The 18,978-nt window shown below is 39.4% G+C and overlaps 1 protein-coding gene across 2 annotated transcripts in view; it reads right to left on the bottom strand.

The window, feature by feature from the left end:
* The window catches only part of snapc1b (small nuclear RNA activating complex, polypeptide 1b), a 37,265-nt gene that overhangs the window by 15,293 nt on the left and 2,994 nt on the right, over nt 1–18,978 (bottom strand). For both annotated transcript variants that reach the window (XM_060828540.1, XM_060828539.1), the window contains exons 2-8: nt 16,850–16,974; nt 16,602–16,758; nt 11,126–11,285; nt 8,389–8,529; nt 6,785–6,892; nt 6,417–6,572; nt 3,266–3,331 (exon numbers count right to left, since the gene is read on the bottom strand). In XM_060828540.1, coding sequence (XP_060684523.1) covers nt 3,266–3,331; nt 6,417–6,572; nt 6,785–6,892; nt 8,389–8,529; nt 11,126–11,285; nt 16,602–16,729 — 759 coding nt within the window. In that variant the 5' untranslated portion in view covers nt 16,730–16,758; nt 16,850–16,974. The remainder of the gene's footprint in view (nt 1–3,265; nt 3,332–6,416; nt 6,573–6,784; nt 6,893–8,388; nt 8,530–11,125; nt 11,286–16,601; nt 16,759–16,849; nt 16,975–18,978) is intronic.

The following is an 18,978-nucleotide window of genomic DNA, read 5'->3' as shown; positions in this document are numbered from 1 at the left end:
TAACAGTGTGACAGCAGCATTTTGTTCATGAGAAGAAGTGGATATTAAAAGGGAAGATTGATGCAGCAACTCAGTGCCTTTCTGTTGTAATGTTGGCCAATGGAACTGCTGCATAATTGCAGGTGTAGCTATAGTGACAAAACGTTCACAAGCAACACCTTAAATACACTGACATCAAACATACACTTCATGTTAAACAGATATCATCATTTAGAAGTCAAGCACTCAATCAAAGAAAACACTTGTGCACTTGATTTTCACCATATTATTTTTGCTGGCAAATGCATAAAATTACTCACTGATGCAAATGCCTTGCAAATACAAGTACGGGATCTCGTGGTCAACTACATAACCATATGTAATTAATATATTGGGCAACACTATGCTATGACACTGCCTTCAAAAAGCATGTACTGACAACATTGGATACTTGGTTAGCAGTATAAAAATACCAGTTTAGAATACTTCACAACAATTATATATTGAAGAGAGGAAAGAATAAGGAAGGTGTACACCTTTAATGAATTCAACTTAGCCTGTACTTAAAAGATTAAACTTTTCACTTGATTCAAACTAACATTCTGCAATGGATGTTTATATTTAGCTAATAACTAACAGCAAATCCGCATGAACAAGGTGACAGAGTTGGCTCTAAAGGTTGTTTACAGTTTCCATAGTGGACTACCAAAACAGGGACACCTCAGGTGGGGACTAACCTGCAAGAGCTTTTCCCAGCTTCCAGTGCTGGTACAGCAGCCTAACGTACTACACACATATAAGCAACTCCAGCTATGTGGGGGTTCTGACTATTACCAGGTGGTCAATCGACCCTATATAAAATTATTAATTTTTTTCAGATCTCAGTAAATATGGCAGTATCACTTGAGAGGCATTTGCAATATAAATGAACCACGAATTCGAGTGAAACAAATATACAGCATTTCTCTCTTGTGAATCTAATGGCTCTTGGGTTGAGAACAGGAAAAACAGAATAAATTCTGCAAGCTGAAGGCAAAATTGTACTTATGACTTATGAGTTTAGCACAGCTTTCCACGGCTACAAATTGATATAGGTTTTTGCTTTTATATTGATCAAGTGTTAAAAATGATCATCTAATCCTTATAAAATCTCCATAGTCACCAACTGCGTAAGTACTAAAAATTAGATACATTTAATAATTTCACTACCTTGCTCCTTCTCTTTCCTTTCAATCAACGCTAAAATTAATCTTCGATTCTTTACCATGTCAGCCTGGAGTGATATCCTTGATCATACTGCAATCCTAAAAATGAGGTTTGAAAACTCTCCAAAAGTGACAGGTGAATGGACCTCAGTGGGAGATGGGGTATGGGCAGCAGAGTGAAGACCTCATTTATAAAGTGGAGAAGACAGGAGGCTCTCCAGCAGGTGGCCAGAACAGCACTGTAATAGCCAGAACTAGAAGGAACAACAGCAAAAATATTGATGCAATTTTCAGCACCAGCAAGCAATATTGTGGATGGGAATAGGAAGTCTTTGTGATGTGAACAGATAGGGAGTGAGGAGATAATACAGAACACCAAAATCATGAACTGGCAGACACTGGCCAGAGAGACCATTGAAGTCAATAGCAAAGAATAGAATTTAAGACAACTTAATGAAACCAATGCATCAAAACTAAGTGAACTCTTCAACACTCCAATGATCCTCTTCCATAAGGATATGGACTTTTTGCATTTATGAAGCAGTTAGAAAGTTAATTCTGCTGATATTTCTTGTGACTGACCTCATAACAATGGCCTTTTGTAACACTCTTTTATGATGCTCAATCTTTGGAGTAAGTATTAAACGTTAGAGTCAAAAAGAGTGGTGCTGGAAAAGCACAGTCGGTCAGGCAGCATCTGAGGAGTTGTCACAGATCTGAGGAGCAGGAGACTACAACACAGCATTACTCGCATGCCATACAGGGTAAGTTCCAAGTGATTGACAAAGCTAAGCAATTCCACAACCAATGGAGCAGATTAGAGCTCTGCCACATCTAGTCCTGAGCAGTGGGGGACAAATAAACAACTGACTGGATGAGAAGGATGATAGATATGTCATCACGCATACACAGTGCAGAAGAGGCTCTTTGGCTCATCAAGTCTGCATTGACACATGAGAAACACCTGACCTTTAACTGAATCCTAATTACCAGCACTTGCCCCACAGTCTTGAATGTTAATGATGTACCAGGTGCTCATTCAGGTATGTTTTAAAGGATGTGCCTCTATGACCCCTCAGGAATTCGTATTTTTGTAGCTTACCCTATTTTCTCTGAGGTCTTTGAGAGTCCTGTGAGAAATTAATTTCAGAACATAAATTTTTAAAGTGTTGGAGCATGTGATCAACAGTGCCATTATGCAGCACAAGCTCAGCAATGATATGAGCATTGACACTCAGTTTGGACTCCACCGGGGCAAGACAAAGACAGCAGATACATGGGCAACTTTCCAAGTCATTCACCACTCTGACTTGGACATTTATCACCTTCAGTGTTCCTGTTCAAAATCCTGGAATTCCCTCCCTAGCAGTCTTTTGGGTGTATCTACACCATACAGATTGCAGCAGTTCACGAAGGCAGCTCATCACTACCCCTCCAGAAGAACTAGGGATGGGACAATATATACCGACCCAAACACCGACACCCACATCCTGTGAGTGAAACAAAAAAAAGGACATGCTACAAAATTTATCAAGTGCATGAAAAATTGTACCTTGCTGATTTTAGTAAAGACAGAATTCAGTTTCAAATGATCATCAAAGATCTGGTTTCAACATTTTTGAAAAGACAAAACTCAACAACTGGACTGGAAAGTTTATATAAGAGGTGCAGGCTTAGCTCCTGAATAAGATCCAATACAAATCAGTGTGTCAATGGATTAACAGTAGCAGTACTAGAAGAATCAAATATAATTCTTATCAACTGGCAAGCTGTTAATCAAAAATGTTGTAATTTTTGAAATACAGTTGTATGCACTAAGAAGTATTTTGTTCATAATATCCAAGAGTGGAAAGTTTACACAATGGACCAACACAAATGCAAAATAGCAAAGGTTCATGATTAATTCATGACCCCATGTCATTTTTACAGACAGTGATATAGAGAGAGTAAAGGCAGCCAATGCCAAAACTCAATGCACTACAGTATCAGATTAGCTGGTGACATCGATTCCAAATCACAACAGTGCACTCAGAAATTTCCCCTCCAGCACCAAGATCAAATTTTAATGATACTCCTCTCACCTTCTGACAATTAGATTCATCACCATCGGATCCAGAGATTTCTGGTTGGTCAGTCAAGCTTGAGTTCTGTAAAATTTGAGATAAAAGAATGGTGTTATTTCTTTCCTTAAATCACCAAAAAATAATGCTTAAACACCTGAATTGACACCAAAAATATGACACCAAGATCAGATTGGATGCATCCAACCACAATGAATGTCTTCTTCTCAGGTTAAAGAAAGACAAACCAGCACTGAAGCAAACAGGGACACAGCATTTAATATTCTGAACTCAGAATTTAGAGATCCTGTCACCGGTTTGTATTTTATCAGATCATCAGACTACAGACATTCCAATATCAGAACTCACTTGTCAGTTCCACATTTGGCTTTACATATATATGAATACTGGCGTGTAAGGTAAGATATTCAGTGAAGGGTACAATGAAGCAGAAAACATTCAAAATACAGGATGAGTAAATTTGATATGGCAACTGCATATTTTAACTGACTTTGTTTTACTTATGTTGGAATGTTGCCACTCAATTCTACAACAAAGCAGTACATAAAACTACACAGCACAACAAATGATGCTCTCGTAATGTAATTTTAATAGGCATTAACAATGTAAAACCTTTCTGATTGAGTAAACAATGTTTAAAAGTAGGTTCTGGCCTTTAAAAATCTAATTGATTCAAAATAGCTGCCAGTACCTCACTACAAAACAAGAGGGGACTTATCAATTTTTCATCTGCACAGTATGAGGTAAGGAACGGTTACTACTCCCCCTTTTCCTTATTCCCTCGTGGTCAGTTGCAACAAATGTTTTTTCTTTTTATAATTTGAAGCATGATAGCTACATTCAGAAATTAAGTTAACCAAATAAAAAATGGAGAGTCATTTCCAAGGTTTGCTGAGTGATTTTCAATTACCTATTACCCCAAAACAATAATAAAATGTGACAACAAACACACACAAATAGGAGTTGGGACATAATGTTGCAGTTGTACAGGACATTGGTGAAGCCATGTTAGAATACAGCATACAATTCTGGTTGCCTTTCTATAGGAAGGATGTTGTTAACTTTGAAAGATTGCACAAAACACCTACAAGGATGTTACTGTAACTGGAGGGTTTGAGCTAGAGGGAAATGCTGAAAAGGCAGTGACTATTTTCCCATGAGCATCAGAGGCTGACGGATGACCTTATAGAGGTTTATAAAACCATGAGGAGCATGGATAGGGTGAAGGGCTAAGGGTTTTTTTCCCCTGGGTGGGGGTATAGAGGGCATAGGTTAAAGGTGACAGCGAAAGGATTTAAAACAGGCCTATACGGCAACTTTTTCATGCAGAGGGTGATGCATGTATGATGTGCTGCCAGTTGAAGTGGTGGAGGCAGGTACAAATACAACATTTAAAAGGTATCTGCATGAATATATGAAAAGGAAGGGTTTACAGGGATATGGGCCAAATGCTGGCAAATGGGACTAGGTCAGATTGGAATGTCTGGTCAGTGTGGACGATTTGAACCGAAGGGTCAGTTTCCATCTGTATGACTGTACAACATCAAAATGTTGTTCATTTCGCTGTCGACATATAGACACTAATGGCAGCATCAAGATCAGTTTGCAGTGCTTCAGTCAAAAGGCACTTGACATAACTGCATTAGTTTAAATACCACATGTTATGCAATCTTTTGGCAACATATCCATGCAATGATAAAAAGAATTCATCAGTAATATTGTTACTGAAAAGCAACTGCATACCAGGTTCAGTAGAGACTACTTTCAAATAAATTATCAATCTCATTATGCATTTGGCTTTCAATTATTTGCCCCCACTGTATAAATAGGCATTCATTTCATTTTGTACTAACTTAAGGCTGTCCCAAATCAAAAGCTCAGAACTGAGCAAGCCTAACGTATCCAATATTGCCTCTTTAAACCATGAAAATTCAACAACCCAATATATATTGCACAATTACTTTCAATGCTAGAACCTAACGTATAAACAGCTGTGGCAAAGAAAAGGAATCTAACTCTCCTGCTACTATACATGGTCTGTTCCAACTGGGTCTTTAGCTAAGGACTATATGGTGTGTTAGAACCAACTTTCAACATTCAGCAAACCCTCTCTGATGTATAATCCCTCTCTGAAGGCAAATCTCATACAGGCTACTTCAGCAATTGCTACAGCCCTCTATTAACTGTACTTAAATGGTCATTCTTTATGTGTCAGCCTCGTTAATACCAGCAGGTTATTCAGACATAGACAGAACAATTCAGCAACCAAGTGTGATCTTATCTTCCCTTCTATCAACATTTCCACAGATGCATCTGACGGCATAGAGCATCTCATTTTTTTTCTCTACATGATCACATAAATAGGAAGGCCAACTGAGCACCTCAGTTGCCAGAAAGGATTAATTTACTCATCAAGCATTAACAATTAAACCTGGACTTTTCACGAAGTATATGGCTCAGCAAATGTTGCATCAATAAGCCTTCACACAAACTCATAGCAATGACATTTTTATCAGACCTGATGAGCTGCCCCACAAAGACCCTGACAGAAAGGTCACAATGCAATCCACCACAGTATGTTGATACAAAATAGGGTTGAGGTAAAAAAGATAAAAAGATTATTCCATTTTATAAACTTACCTGCGTACCAAAATCTCAGAATTAGATTAGATTACTTACAGTGTGGAAACAGGCCCTTCGACCCAACAAGTCCACACCGACCCGCTGAAGCGCAACCCACCCATACCCCTACATATTCCCCTTACCTAACACTACGGGCAATTTAGCATGGCCAATTCACCTGACCCGCATATTTTTGGACTGTGGGAGGAAACCGGAGCACCCGGAGGAAACCCACGCAGACACGGGGAGAATGTGCAAACTCCACACAGTCAGTCGCCTGAGGCGGGAATTGAACCCAGGTCCCTGGCGCTGTGAGGCAGCAGTGCTAACCACTGTGCCACCGTGCCACCCTAATTGTTTCTAAAGTCCCAGACAAATCATATCAGAATTTCTGCATGACTAATGTCCAATTTGTCAGCAGAGAGAAGAATTTAGGCAAAACAAGCAACATGTTCTCGATCTTAAATCAATTTCAAAAATCATTAGACTGAATTACAAATATTACTTCACATTACAAAATAAATGTTACCTTTTTCTCTTGCCACTGTTGGAATTCCAGCGTTATGTTCTTTAAGTCAGAAACAAAGTCACTTCGAATTAAACTTAATGCCTTGTCCAGCTGGGTTTTGTTTGCAGAGATCATACGTTTCATTGTTTGATAATGATCATGGATATTCATAAGTTCCTTTAAAATACATGAAGTAAGAAAAAGTATTTAAAATCCCTTGTGTCAGTCTATTATTCTTCTTGGAGGAAAGTATGAGGTTGAGACTCCATTAGCCTCAGCCAACTGCATGTGATCATGAATACAGCAAAAGACCAGTCTTTTACTCCAGTGATGCTCAGATTTCAGACTCAAACATTTTTAGACCCAAATTACTCTCCAAAACATCTTACCTCCAAAACATCAACGGAAATGAGTTCAGACACCAGGTTAGATCTCTCCCGGAGGTTATCGTTAATAGTATTACTGGGTATTTTTCTCCTCTTCTTATTGTAAGCCAGCTGAAAAAATTAAAGTGAGCTTTCAGAAGTCAAGTGGTATCTTTCATTAAGAGGAAATATATTATTTTAATATTTGCAGATGACAAACTTATTGCATATTTTGAGAAAGAAACAAGTGAAAAATTATTACAGGTGCACAATCCTTTATCCGAAATGCTCAGAACCAGCTGGTTTTCAGAACTCAGAAGTTTTCGAATTTCAGAATAAGTGTCAGTTTGATGTGAATTTTTAAAAATCTTTCCAAAGTATAGACTTACATGAGTAAAACAGGCCCCGAAATAGAATTAAGGCCTGCCAGAGCTGAGCCCCGCTCCCACACATCACATCTGAGTGACACGCATCGAGTGGGTGTGGATTTGGGTTAACTGTTTACATACCAAACAACCTTGTTAATGAGAAAAAAACTCCACAAAAAAACCTTCAGACTTTGGAGCTTTTCGAATTTCGGAGTCAGGGTCGTCAACCTGTACAAAGTGGAGTATCTGTTCCCAGCACACAAAAAAGATGGCCACTGGATTCCATGCACATGTAGCCCCACGCAGCATTCCCTTTAATTTTTTTAACCAGCTGAACGAGGTGAAAGCACAGCAGCAACTTCTGGAATTGAAGGTCAATGCCGCAATTGGCATTCCGATTGTAATCACCAATGTGAAACCTTGGAGGGGCTGCAGCCTTGCAGCTTAGAGGGAGTGTTGTTCCCACCCCCTCCATGTACATCATATCAGTCAGCTGTGACATGACTTGTACTGCCAGGATGGATCGATGTCATCATGAGCTGGTATATGATGATGTCAGGACCCATGCACATGCAGAACAGGAATATGGACCTGCATCTACACTTGCGTGTGTATTACCATTGACAAACAACTGTGAAATGAAAAATGTGTTTTGGGCTAGGAACTAAGGTCAGGCATTGCAGAGTGCCAATTGTCTGGTGTGATCCTTCATCTGTAGGTATGTGTGCATTAGGAGCAGCACTTGACTTTTAAATTAGTCCCTCGTCAACTCCATAGAGGAATAACTCTTTGTAATCAGTCCTCAAAGTGTACCCTACTCCAGTGAGCTGTAATGCAAAGTCAGCACATTGTTTCAATTATTTTCCCATCACTGGACATAGTGGTTGCCTAAAAGAGAAGCCTTGTTTAGCCAAGATTCCTAAGAAGCTTCTGATGCTTTAATTCTGCACAGTCTGTATAATCGCTGTCATTACAATTTGCAGTGACCTCTTTGTGACAGGCAACTGCCAATCCATTATGATGTACATAAAACACAGTCAATACAAAAATCTACAGCAACCTGAAAATAACACCAGATGATAAACAGAGATGTGGCACTTCCCTATCAAACATCTCTTCACATTATCTGAATTAACAGATCAAACTAAAATGAGTTGGTGCCTCCATTAAAATAGAGAAAGATACTTTATCCATTATTTTAAAGGTTCGCACATTGCACTGAAGTTCCAACAGAACTTCAACTCAACAAGCAACACTTACTAATATTGGCATTGCTGTGAAATGGAAGGCTTTGTCATGTAAGAGTTTTTTCAGAACATAAACAGCATCAAAATGTTCTGCTTTCACCATTTCTTCTTGGCAACTTAGCACCTCATCCCAATCTTTCAGTGCCATCCTTATCTGTAGATAATAAAAACATAATTGTCAATTAAATAAACATTATTCAAAGCATTTAATGTGATCTTTAATCATAGCACGAAGCACTGTAACGGGGAAAATTACCTGGAGACTCCATTGCATAGAGAGAGAGAGAGAGAGACAGAGAGAGAGAGAGAGACAGAGAGAGAGAGACAGGGAGAGAACTGGTGGCAAGTTTAATCTGATGGTCAACATGCCTCAGGCACAGGGCAAGGATCTAAAGATGTGCAAACCTCTTCCAGAAATAATAAACTCTCAACTTCTCTACTTATAAACCAGTCACCCCTAGTTTTTTCAGTAAGATGAAACATCCCTTCCATTTCCACACTGTCTAGACTCCTCAGGATCTTACTGTTTCAATTGAGTCACATCTTACTCTTCTAAGTTCCAGCAGCTGTAAGTCTAGCCTGTCCAATCTTTCCTCATGACAATCCCTCCAATTACTGTTATGAGTCTAATGCTTCTTCTCTGATATTTTTCCAATTGATTTACATCTTTCCTTAAGTAAAGAGACAATATATTTCCATTAAGAGAATTCCCGATGTGATCTCTCGGTACAACTGAAACATAACCTCTCTACTTTTGCATTCAATTCTCTTATAATAAATAAGATTCTACTGGCTTTCCTAATTTATTACTGGAGCTGCATGCTAACCTTTTGCAACTCATGAACTAGGATGTTCAGGTCCCTCTGCATCTCAGCACTTTGAAATCTTTTACCATTTAGATAATAATTCCTTTTAGTTCTTCCTGCCAAAATGGACAATTTCACATTTCCCATTGTACACTGCCTTTGCTAGATCTTTCCCACTCACTTAACCTTTCAATATCCCTTTGCAGTTTCCTTACTTGCAGATTTGTCTCTGCTTGTAGACTTCTGGTTGGATTGACAGCAAGCAGATAAAAAGCAATTAAACTGGATTTTGTGCAACAAAAATAGAAAGGAACAGGTGAATGTCATGGAATTACAGCACAGAATTAGGCCATTTGGGTCCATTTTGGTGTCTGTGCTCTACCCAAGTCTCCTCTCTCTATTATTTATCTAACCTCATCAACACTCCCTTCAATTTATTTCTCCTCTATGTTTATCGAGCTTTCTCAAATACACCTGCCGCATTCACTTCAAGTACTCCTATCAGATTTTAACCAGTCTTTAAAAACAAAGAAAATCTCACATTATATATAGCCCATTTTGTAACTACTGGATATGTGGTGTAGACCATGATGGGCCAGCATTTATTATCCTAAGTGCCCAGAGGACAGCTATGCGTCAACCACATTGGTACAGGCTGGAAACAGTGGGATGGACTGGTAAGAATGCCACATTTCCTTCCATGAAGCACTTTAGTGAACTAAATTAGTCCTTACATCAAATGACAGTGGTTACATGACCACAATTAAACTAGCTTATTTTCTTTTTTAAATCCCAGATTCCAGTGGGAGGGTGAAAGATAAAGAGAGCGTGATGGAATGGGAATGTATTGATAATGGCAATGGGAAAAGGGATGAAAGAAAAATATTTTATAATTTACATGCAAATCCTAAAGCTTTATAAAGCATTAATGTGGGAGAGAAATATCTAACTGAGCCCAAATCCCAGGCCTCTATCCTGTACCACAACACCCCTCCCCAGGTTCTCCTCTACTCATACTCCTCTAGAGTTGCAGCTACTCCAGCAGCACCTTCCCACCGTCCTCTAGCTGCTGCTCCACTTTATCCCACTGTCAGTGGGTAGTTCATCTTTGACCAGCACAACTCAGCTTGGATCAGGGCTCCCCAGCAAATAGAGCCAAGGATCTGGAGCTTAGAACCAGGTTTGCCAAAGAGTGAAGAAATCCCACCCCTGATTGTTTGGGTAGCATTGGGATCCCGAACAGGCCAAGTCACAGCCCACAGTTGAGACAGTCAGCTGGAATGAAATTCTGTCCAGGGGCTGGAGCTGGAGCTGGAGCCTGAAGCCTGAAGCTTGGATTGGGCAAGCTGATCCTCCCATCAATCCTGCACAAGTGGTGCTGACTCCACAAGAAGATGGGCCAGCTCAGGAGGGCCCTCTGCAGGCTACTCAAGAACAGTAGCTATTGAGAGCATGGCTTCGACACCTGCAGGGAATCAGTCAGAATGGCCAAGGAATTAAAGAGAAAAGCAGCCAGGTGATGGCTCCCATAGACCAGGCAGAGGTTATGACTAAAATGCACAAGGGGAATTCCATGATCTAAAAGTTGGAATTGTATCATATGGCAGAAATTCCACGCCTATGGAAAACTACACAGAAATATCAGTCTTACACTTTATCCTCACACACTGGAGTGGGAAAAGAACCCAGAGCCTTGTGAGATGCTATTACATGAGCAATGGCTGATATCCTGAGTAAAATTATTTTCTCTGTATTTCATATTGGATGTATTTCTGACCATTTTCTAGCTCCTAGTCTTTGATTCCACCGACAAGTAAAAATAACCTGAAGTACATTTAATAGCTAGAGAACATAACAGTACAAGTCTTCAGCAACTGTTACCATATTGGAATAAACACAGGCTGAAGAAGAAATTAATCAAAAATATTACGATCCTATGCTTACCTTTTCTTTTGGCTGACAAAGCTGGGTATAATAAAGTCCATAAAGAAGGTACAAGCCCCCAAACCGGATCTGAAAACTATATGGGGGGAAGAAGTACTGACTTGCCAAGAGTAATGCTTCTCTGGTGAACTTCCTGCCATCAGTTTTACCCATTTTTCCACTGGAAAAGAACAAATGCAGTTATGTCAACATTTTGAAACCCCATGGTAAGCAAGTGGTATACATGCACCAATCTGTATACCAAAAGAGCAGAGGGACACAGGATGTTGTGGTTTAAATTCATTCATAACCCACATTCCTGCTACTGCTGCTGCTGCTGGATTTTTTAAACTTAATCTGAGGAAATGGAGTTTTGGCTTTGATTAACTATTGAAATGCTACAATCTTATAAGTTCTACTGTATTGCAAGAGAAATTTCTGTCTGTTTTAATTTAAATCAGCCACCAACACAAAAAACAGAAAGCGTGAGAAAAAGGCTGTGGAAATTAAAAACGTTAACTTGCTTTCATACAACACCTTTAATCCAGCAAATCAACTCAAGATGCTACACAAGAATGGCGGTAGAGTCAATTTGACATTTATATTCATATTGATAGGAAAAACTTGAAAAGACAATATAAATTGATAAAGTGCATCGAAGGTTATAGCAGGAAAAAAGCTCATGTTGTAGTAGTTAGCATAAAGGATTGGATGTAACAGGAAGCTGACAATAGACATGTTTACACCTTTGTCAAAGAGCGTGGTGCTGGAAAAGCACAGTCAGTCAGGCCACATCCAAAGAGCAGAAGAATCGATGTTTTGAGCATAAGGTCTTCGTCAGGAGCTTCTGCTCAAAACATCGACTCTCCTGCTCCTTGGATACTGCCTGACCAGCTGTGCTTTTCCAGCACCAAACTCTCCAACTCTGATCTCCAGCATCTGCTATCCTCACTTTCTCCTACATTCTGCATCTTTGGCAAGATGTGACAAGTTCATCTTGGATCCACAAGAATCGGTGCTGGAACCTCAACCACTCACAACTTATATAAATTACTTAGATTAAGAGACTAAATTTGTTATCTATCTTTGCATTATCAGCAAAGTAAGTTGTGAAGAAAATAAAGCAAGGCAACAAAAAGATACAGAATATATAAAGAATGGCAAATGGTGTATAAAGTCGAAAGATGTAAAATTGCCAAGTACTTGGATACAGAGGGATCTAGGTATCATAGAGGTTTACTACATCGGTAAAGCAAGTCATGGTCATTGTGTCAAAGAGATGTACAGTATGGAAACAGACCCTTCGGTCCAACCCGTCCATGCTGACCACATATCCCAACACAATCTAGTCCCGTCTGCCAGCACCTGGCCCATATCCCCACAAACCCTTCCTATTCATAGACCCATCCAAATGCCTTTTAAATGTTGCAATTGTACCAGCCTCCACCACTTCCTCTGGCAGCTCATTCCATACACATACCACCCTCTGTGTGAAAACGTTGCCCCATAGGTCTCTTTTATATCTTTCCCCTCTCACCCTAAACCTATGCCCTCTAGTTCTGGACTCTCCGACGCCAGGGAAAAGACTTTGATTAATTATCTTATCAAGCTCCTCATGATTTTGCAAACATTCCTAAGGTCACCCCTCAACCTCCGACGCTCCAGGGAAAACAGCCCCAGCCTGTTCAGCCTCTCCCTATAGCTCAAATCCTCCAACCCTCGCAACATCCTTGTAAATCTTTTCTGAACTCTTTCAAGTTTAACAACATCTTTCCGATAGGAAGGAGACCAGAATTGCACGCAATATTCCAAAAGTGGCCTAACCAATGTCCTTACGACCACAACATGACCTCCCAACTCCTGTACTCATTACTCTGACCAATAAAAGAAAGCATACCAAACGCCTTCTTCACTATCCTATCTACCAGTGACTCCACTTTCAAGGAGCTATGAACCTGCACTCCAAGGTCTCTTTGTTCAGCAACACTCTCTAGGACCTTATCATTAAGTGTGTAAGTCCTGCTATGATTTGCTTTCCCAAAATGCAGCACCTCGCATTTATCCGAATTAAACTCCATCTGCCACTTCTCAGCCCATTGGCCCATCTGGTCAAGATCCCATTGTAATCTGAGGGAACCTTCTTCGCTGTCTACTACATCTCCAATATTGGTGTCATCTGCAAACTTACTAACTGTACCTCTTATGCTCACATCCAAATCATTGTAATCAGGAAAGTTAATCGAATATTATAATTTATTGCAAGAGCAATTACATTCAGTTATAAAGTTATGATTCAGTTTTAAAGGACAAAGGTCAGATGGCATGAGGAATACTGTGCACAGTACTGCCCACTTTATTTAAGGAAGGATATAAATATATTAGAAGCAGTTTAGAAGTATATTAGACTAATGTCTAATGAGGAAAGGTTGAACACATCTGGCTTATATCTGCTGAAACTTAAAAGAATAAGAAGTGATTTGAGTTAAACTTATAAAATCTACACTGGTCTTGATAGAATAATGTCATTTCTTGATTCCCATTACTGCTTCTCCAGTGCTCCAGTGTCCATTTATGTCCTCTCTTACCTTTTCCACATCTAATAAAGAAAGAATTTAATATTTTTTTTTAAATACTAGCTAGCTTACTCTCATATTTGTTTCCATTAGGCGAGGAGACTAGGACCCATGGACACAGCCTCAGAATTAGAGGAGGTCAATTCAGAACAGAAATGCGGAGACATTTCTTCAGCCAGTGGAATTCATTGCCACGGAGTGCAGTGGAGGCAGGGACGCTAAATGTCTTCAAGGCCGAGATTGATAGATTCTTGTTGTCTCGAGGAATTAAGGGCTACGGGGAGAACGCTGGTAAGTGGAGTTGAAATGCCCATCAGCCATGATTGAATGGCAGAGTGGACTCGATGGGCCGAATGGCCTTACTTCCACTCCTATGTCTTATGGTCTTATATTTAATCTTCTTCCTCTTATTGTCTTTTTCTGTTGTTCCCTGCTGGTTTCAGAAGACTTCCCAATCCTCTGACATCCCACTTCACCAAATTGCATGTTTTTTCATTTGCTTTTATGCCATCCCTGACTTCCCTCGTCCTCCTAAGCCTTTCCATCTCTCTTTTCTTAAGATGTGCTTTAAAACCTAGCACATCGACCAAGTTCTTTATTCTTTCTGAATAGCACTATAGCAGGATCAGCTTGTGCTTGTTTAGCATTGGTAAAAGATAACTGTCTTGCCAGCAATGCTCAAATCTAAGTTGAATTGTAAAAATAACCATTCCCCTAAATTCTCTTGGCAGGTTCAACTATATTAAAAGGGTCTATATAAATGCAAGTTACTATTACTGGAAAATGGTGCCTCACTAATACTTGTAATTTCGTTTACAATGCTGCAGCGTAAAAACAGTACAGCATCTTATGTTCTACAACAAGCTTTTCAACTCAGGGTCTGAGAGGTATCTGGCAAAAATCAATTCCCAAACAAGCATCACCGAATGATATCCAGGACTACCATGGAAACCACCATATATGGTCAATGGTCCAACATGTCAGCAAAGAGACATGGTCAAATTTCAGCAGGGATACTCCATTCAGCTTGCTAGTTAACAGGAAACAAGTGAGAGATGGTGCAGTCATCAACACGATCAGTATTCTTATCAGGTTGGTGACACTTTGGCAACCTTCCTTATAGAATTATACTGAAGCAGATAAACTACCAATCTCAGTGCTTGCCAAACTCAATGATAGCTTAATCAAAGTCAATAACAGTCTAACTGGATCAGAATTCAACTTCAGGGACAGGCTTAACCTCATAATAAATCTCGCAACCTCTATGGGGAGAAAGTGAGGTCTGCAGATGCTGGAGATCAGAGCTGAAAATGTGTTGCTGGAAAAGCGTAGCAGGTCAGGCAGCATCCAAGGAACAGGAAATTCGACGTTTCGGGAAGGGCTTATGCCCGAAACGTCGAATTTCCTGTTCCTTGGATGCTGCCTGACCTGCTGCGCTTTTCCAGCAACACATTTTCAGCTCGCAACCTCTATGCCAACCTATCAACTTCAATAATATATTCTCATCTTCACCCTACCAACCTCAGCCACAGTTTACTCAGATCAATGAGTAGAATCAAGATTAATTTAATGTGAAACCTCCACATCTCAAAGGAATTGTTGTTCAACATCAGTAAAATGTTTCACAATAAGTAAAGCAAAAACGATACAAACATTTAGTCGCATAGTTGATTTTTAAACAGAAGGAATACTTGCACTTTGTGACAGAGGTTCAGAGCAATTTTATTACATAATAGATTGAATCCTCAGAAGCAAAAAGGTTGAGAATCCCTGGCTAATAAGGTTTGTATCTATGATGGAATCAAGCTTAATAAATGCTAGAGTGTTTAGCTGGGGAGGAATGGAAAAGGATTGATCACAGATTTGCCTGCTTTGCTTACACATCTCAATTTATGGTCTACTGGCTTGAATATTGTTAATACCATTCATTCCAATGCATTGCAGGAGACGACAGCCAGCGTAGATGTGGTAGGTTTCCTTTCCTTAAGAATGAGTGAACCAGTTGGATTTTTACAATAAAGACATGGTCACTTTGTTGCTAGACTAAATCATTAGATTCAGAGAATTAATTTATGAAGAAATTTGAATATTCAACCTCTGGTTAGCTCATGCAGTAACTTAACAAACTGGTCTGTGCCCATAAATACTGTACCTTCTCATGTTTGAAATATTTTAAGCTACCCAGATTAATACCTATCTAGTAAAAATCACACCAAATAACCGAGTGAGGTTTTGAACTTTTAATTCTTAATTACACAAGTATAATTTTTTAAATGGACAGCTACCTAACTTTTGAGAAGCTGATAACTTGAATTTGCTTATTACAGTTGGTGATAAGATTTGCTCTGAAGACCCATTTTGTAAATACAAAACTAAAACAAGAACCGCAGATCTTGGAAATCCGAAACAAAAACATAAATTATTGGAGAAACTCAGCAGGTCTGACAACATCTGTGGAGAGAAAACAGTCAATGTTGCTGGTCTACTGACCATTCTTCAGAATGTGGGTCACTGGACCCAAATCATTAACTTTGTTTTCTCTCCACAGATGCTGCCAGACCTGCTGCATTTCTGCAGCCATTTCTGTTCTAGGTAATTATGCGGCATATTTGTGGCTGAGCATTTCACACTGGGTTTAATCACTGGTTTATGCAGAATTAACTAATGGTAAGTGCAGGGCCACTGATCTAACCAGCACTAAATTCAGCCTGGGTACATGCATGACCTGAGTGGGAACTAGATCAGGTTCAGCTGTAGTGCACTTTGTGGCTAAATAGATGCAATAGTCACCATGTCAGCTCACACATTAATAAATATCATTGATAAGATATTGAAGGAGAACCAACACCTTTAGAAATGCAGCCTAGCAGCAGCAGCCAATGCATAGAGGGGATAACTGTCTCACAAAAGAAAATGGTTCTTACTAAAAGATAGTGGAAAACTTCATGTCCCTCCAGATTGCAGAGAATTCCTCATAGCGCACACTTTCAGTCTGTTGGAAACGCAACAGCAGCCTCTCAAAGTCATTCTTCAATCCCGCTGTCAATGACATGATTTCTGCAATGTCGAGTCACAGATAGGCTAGCAAAAGACAAACATCAACCTCAATAAGACACTTTTCGAGAACAGGTTAAAGTACCAAATATGTTTGTGTGCATAAAACACTGCCTACCTATTTTTCAAACCAACAGTAAGATGTCACTGGAAAGGCTTGTTCAGTCAGTGAATAGCTGAGCCACACAGAGCACAAACTTCAATCAGATATTGTTGCTTGTTAATTGCAAAAAACTAGAGCACCTGTGAATAAGAAGAATAGGACCTGTCATTCAATCAAGAAGATCCCATATTCGCCTGCTAACCTGCGATAAATTCGCTGACTTTAGTGTTCCAGGGACAAGAAAGAAAATAAATTAACCAGGTTTTCCAATCTGAGTATCACCAATTCAAAATAAAGATGATTGTCTGCCATCAAAAAAATCTCAGTAAACATCAAACCTAAAATAGATGCAGCTATGGTATTCAATATTGAGTCCATTCCCAAATCTGTCGCAAAGCTACAGCAAGGGACTTTTGTTTGTCATTCTTTTCACCGCATTGAGAGACACTTGGTAGGCCAACACTGATTTCACATTCTCTATATGCAACCAAGAAAGTGTTAGTGAGTTGTCATGTTTAACTGTCACAAACCACATGGTGTGGGTATACCCACAGTGTTGTTATGAAGTTCTAATATTTTGATTCAGGATCAATAATAGAATGGCAATTAAAGTTCTAAGGGTCATGTATGGCTTGAAGGGAATTTTCAAATGGCCAAGTTCTCATTCATCTGTTGGGTGTCATGGGTTTATATATGAACACACAAACAAGGAATAAGGTTTAGTCCTTTAAGCCGGCTCTGGCACTCAATAAGGTCATGGCAATCTGATTTTCTCAAACTCTACACTCCTGCATATCCACAACAATCTTCCATCCTTTTAGCAATCAAGAATCTACCACTTCTTTAAAAATGGAAAGAAGCTGCTTCCACTGCCTTTTGATATGGGAATTCCAAAGACCCTCAATACTGAGAGAGAGAAAAAAAATTCCTCATCTTTGTTTTAAATGGACACCCTTTATGTTTGATCTATGACCCCTAGTTGTAGATTCTCTCTCAAGTGGAAACATGCTTTCAGCTTCCAATCAGTTAAGTGCCTTCATGAACTGATGTTTCAGCTAAATCACCCCAGATTCTTAAGCTCAAGAGGAAATTTTCTCGTCTTTCCTCATGAGGCAACCTGTTCATTTGAGGCATTAGTTGGAAATGTTCTTTGAACTGCTTCCAAAATCCTTCTCTATGACACTGACCAATACTGTACAGAGTACTCAAGATGCAATCTTACCAATGCCCTGTATATCTGACGCATAACCTCCTTACTCCTGCATTCAATTCTCCTCACAATAAACTACAGCATTCAATTACTTGCTGTACCTGCATACTAATTTTCTGCGAGTCATGTGCAGAATCTCACATTTGGATCTCACTACATCTCAGAGTTCTGCAACCACTCAACATTGAGATAATATACTTTTTTAAAGTTATTTTTGACAAAGTGGACAATTTCAACTTTTTCATATTATACTCCAATTGTTAGATCTTTGACCACTCATTTAATCTATATCCTTTCGTCAGCTCGTACCCTCTTCTCAACTTACCTACCTACCTACCTATCTTTGTGCTAAGCTACCACACATGGAACAGTACAGCAAAGGAACAGACCCTTTGGCCTACTATGTCTGTGCTAACCTTGATGCCACTCTCAACTAACGCCATCTGTCTGCACATGGTCTGTAACCCTTTTACCCTCCCTGTTCACATGTCGAAGTGTCTCTTAAACATGCTGTCATACATCTTTGATCATGTCATCCAAATCATTTATATGAATTGTAAAGAATTAGGCACAAGCACTGATCCTGGTGATACACCAAGACACCCTGCCAGCCTGAAAAAGATGCACTCATTCTTAGTCACCGCATCATCATAGCTAACTATTACATTTTATTTTAGAACTTCCTATGACTAAAACAAGTGCACTAATTTAAAACATATTGTCGTGTTGAGTGATTATCTGATAGCACTAATTAATTGATTTTTTTTAATTTTTCTAAGTTTTGGTTAAGATCAGAGAAAGGCATGGCTTTTACAAATTTATTTTGCAGATTCTGCTGAAAGATACTGGATGAGTTGTTGCAGTACATCTTGCGAACTGCCACTGTTTATTAATAGTGGAAGAAGTGAATGTTTAAGGTGGTGGATGTGGTGTC

Source organism: Hemiscyllium ocellatum, chromosome 8 (assembly GCF_020745735.1).
Source record: "Hemiscyllium ocellatum isolate sHemOce1 chromosome 8, sHemOce1.pat.X.cur, whole genome shotgun sequence".
Classification (NCBI taxonomy): Eukaryota; Metazoa; Chordata; class Chondrichthyes; order Orectolobiformes; family Hemiscylliidae; genus Hemiscyllium; species Hemiscyllium ocellatum.
This window is presented reverse-complemented; position numbering and strand designations above follow the sequence as displayed.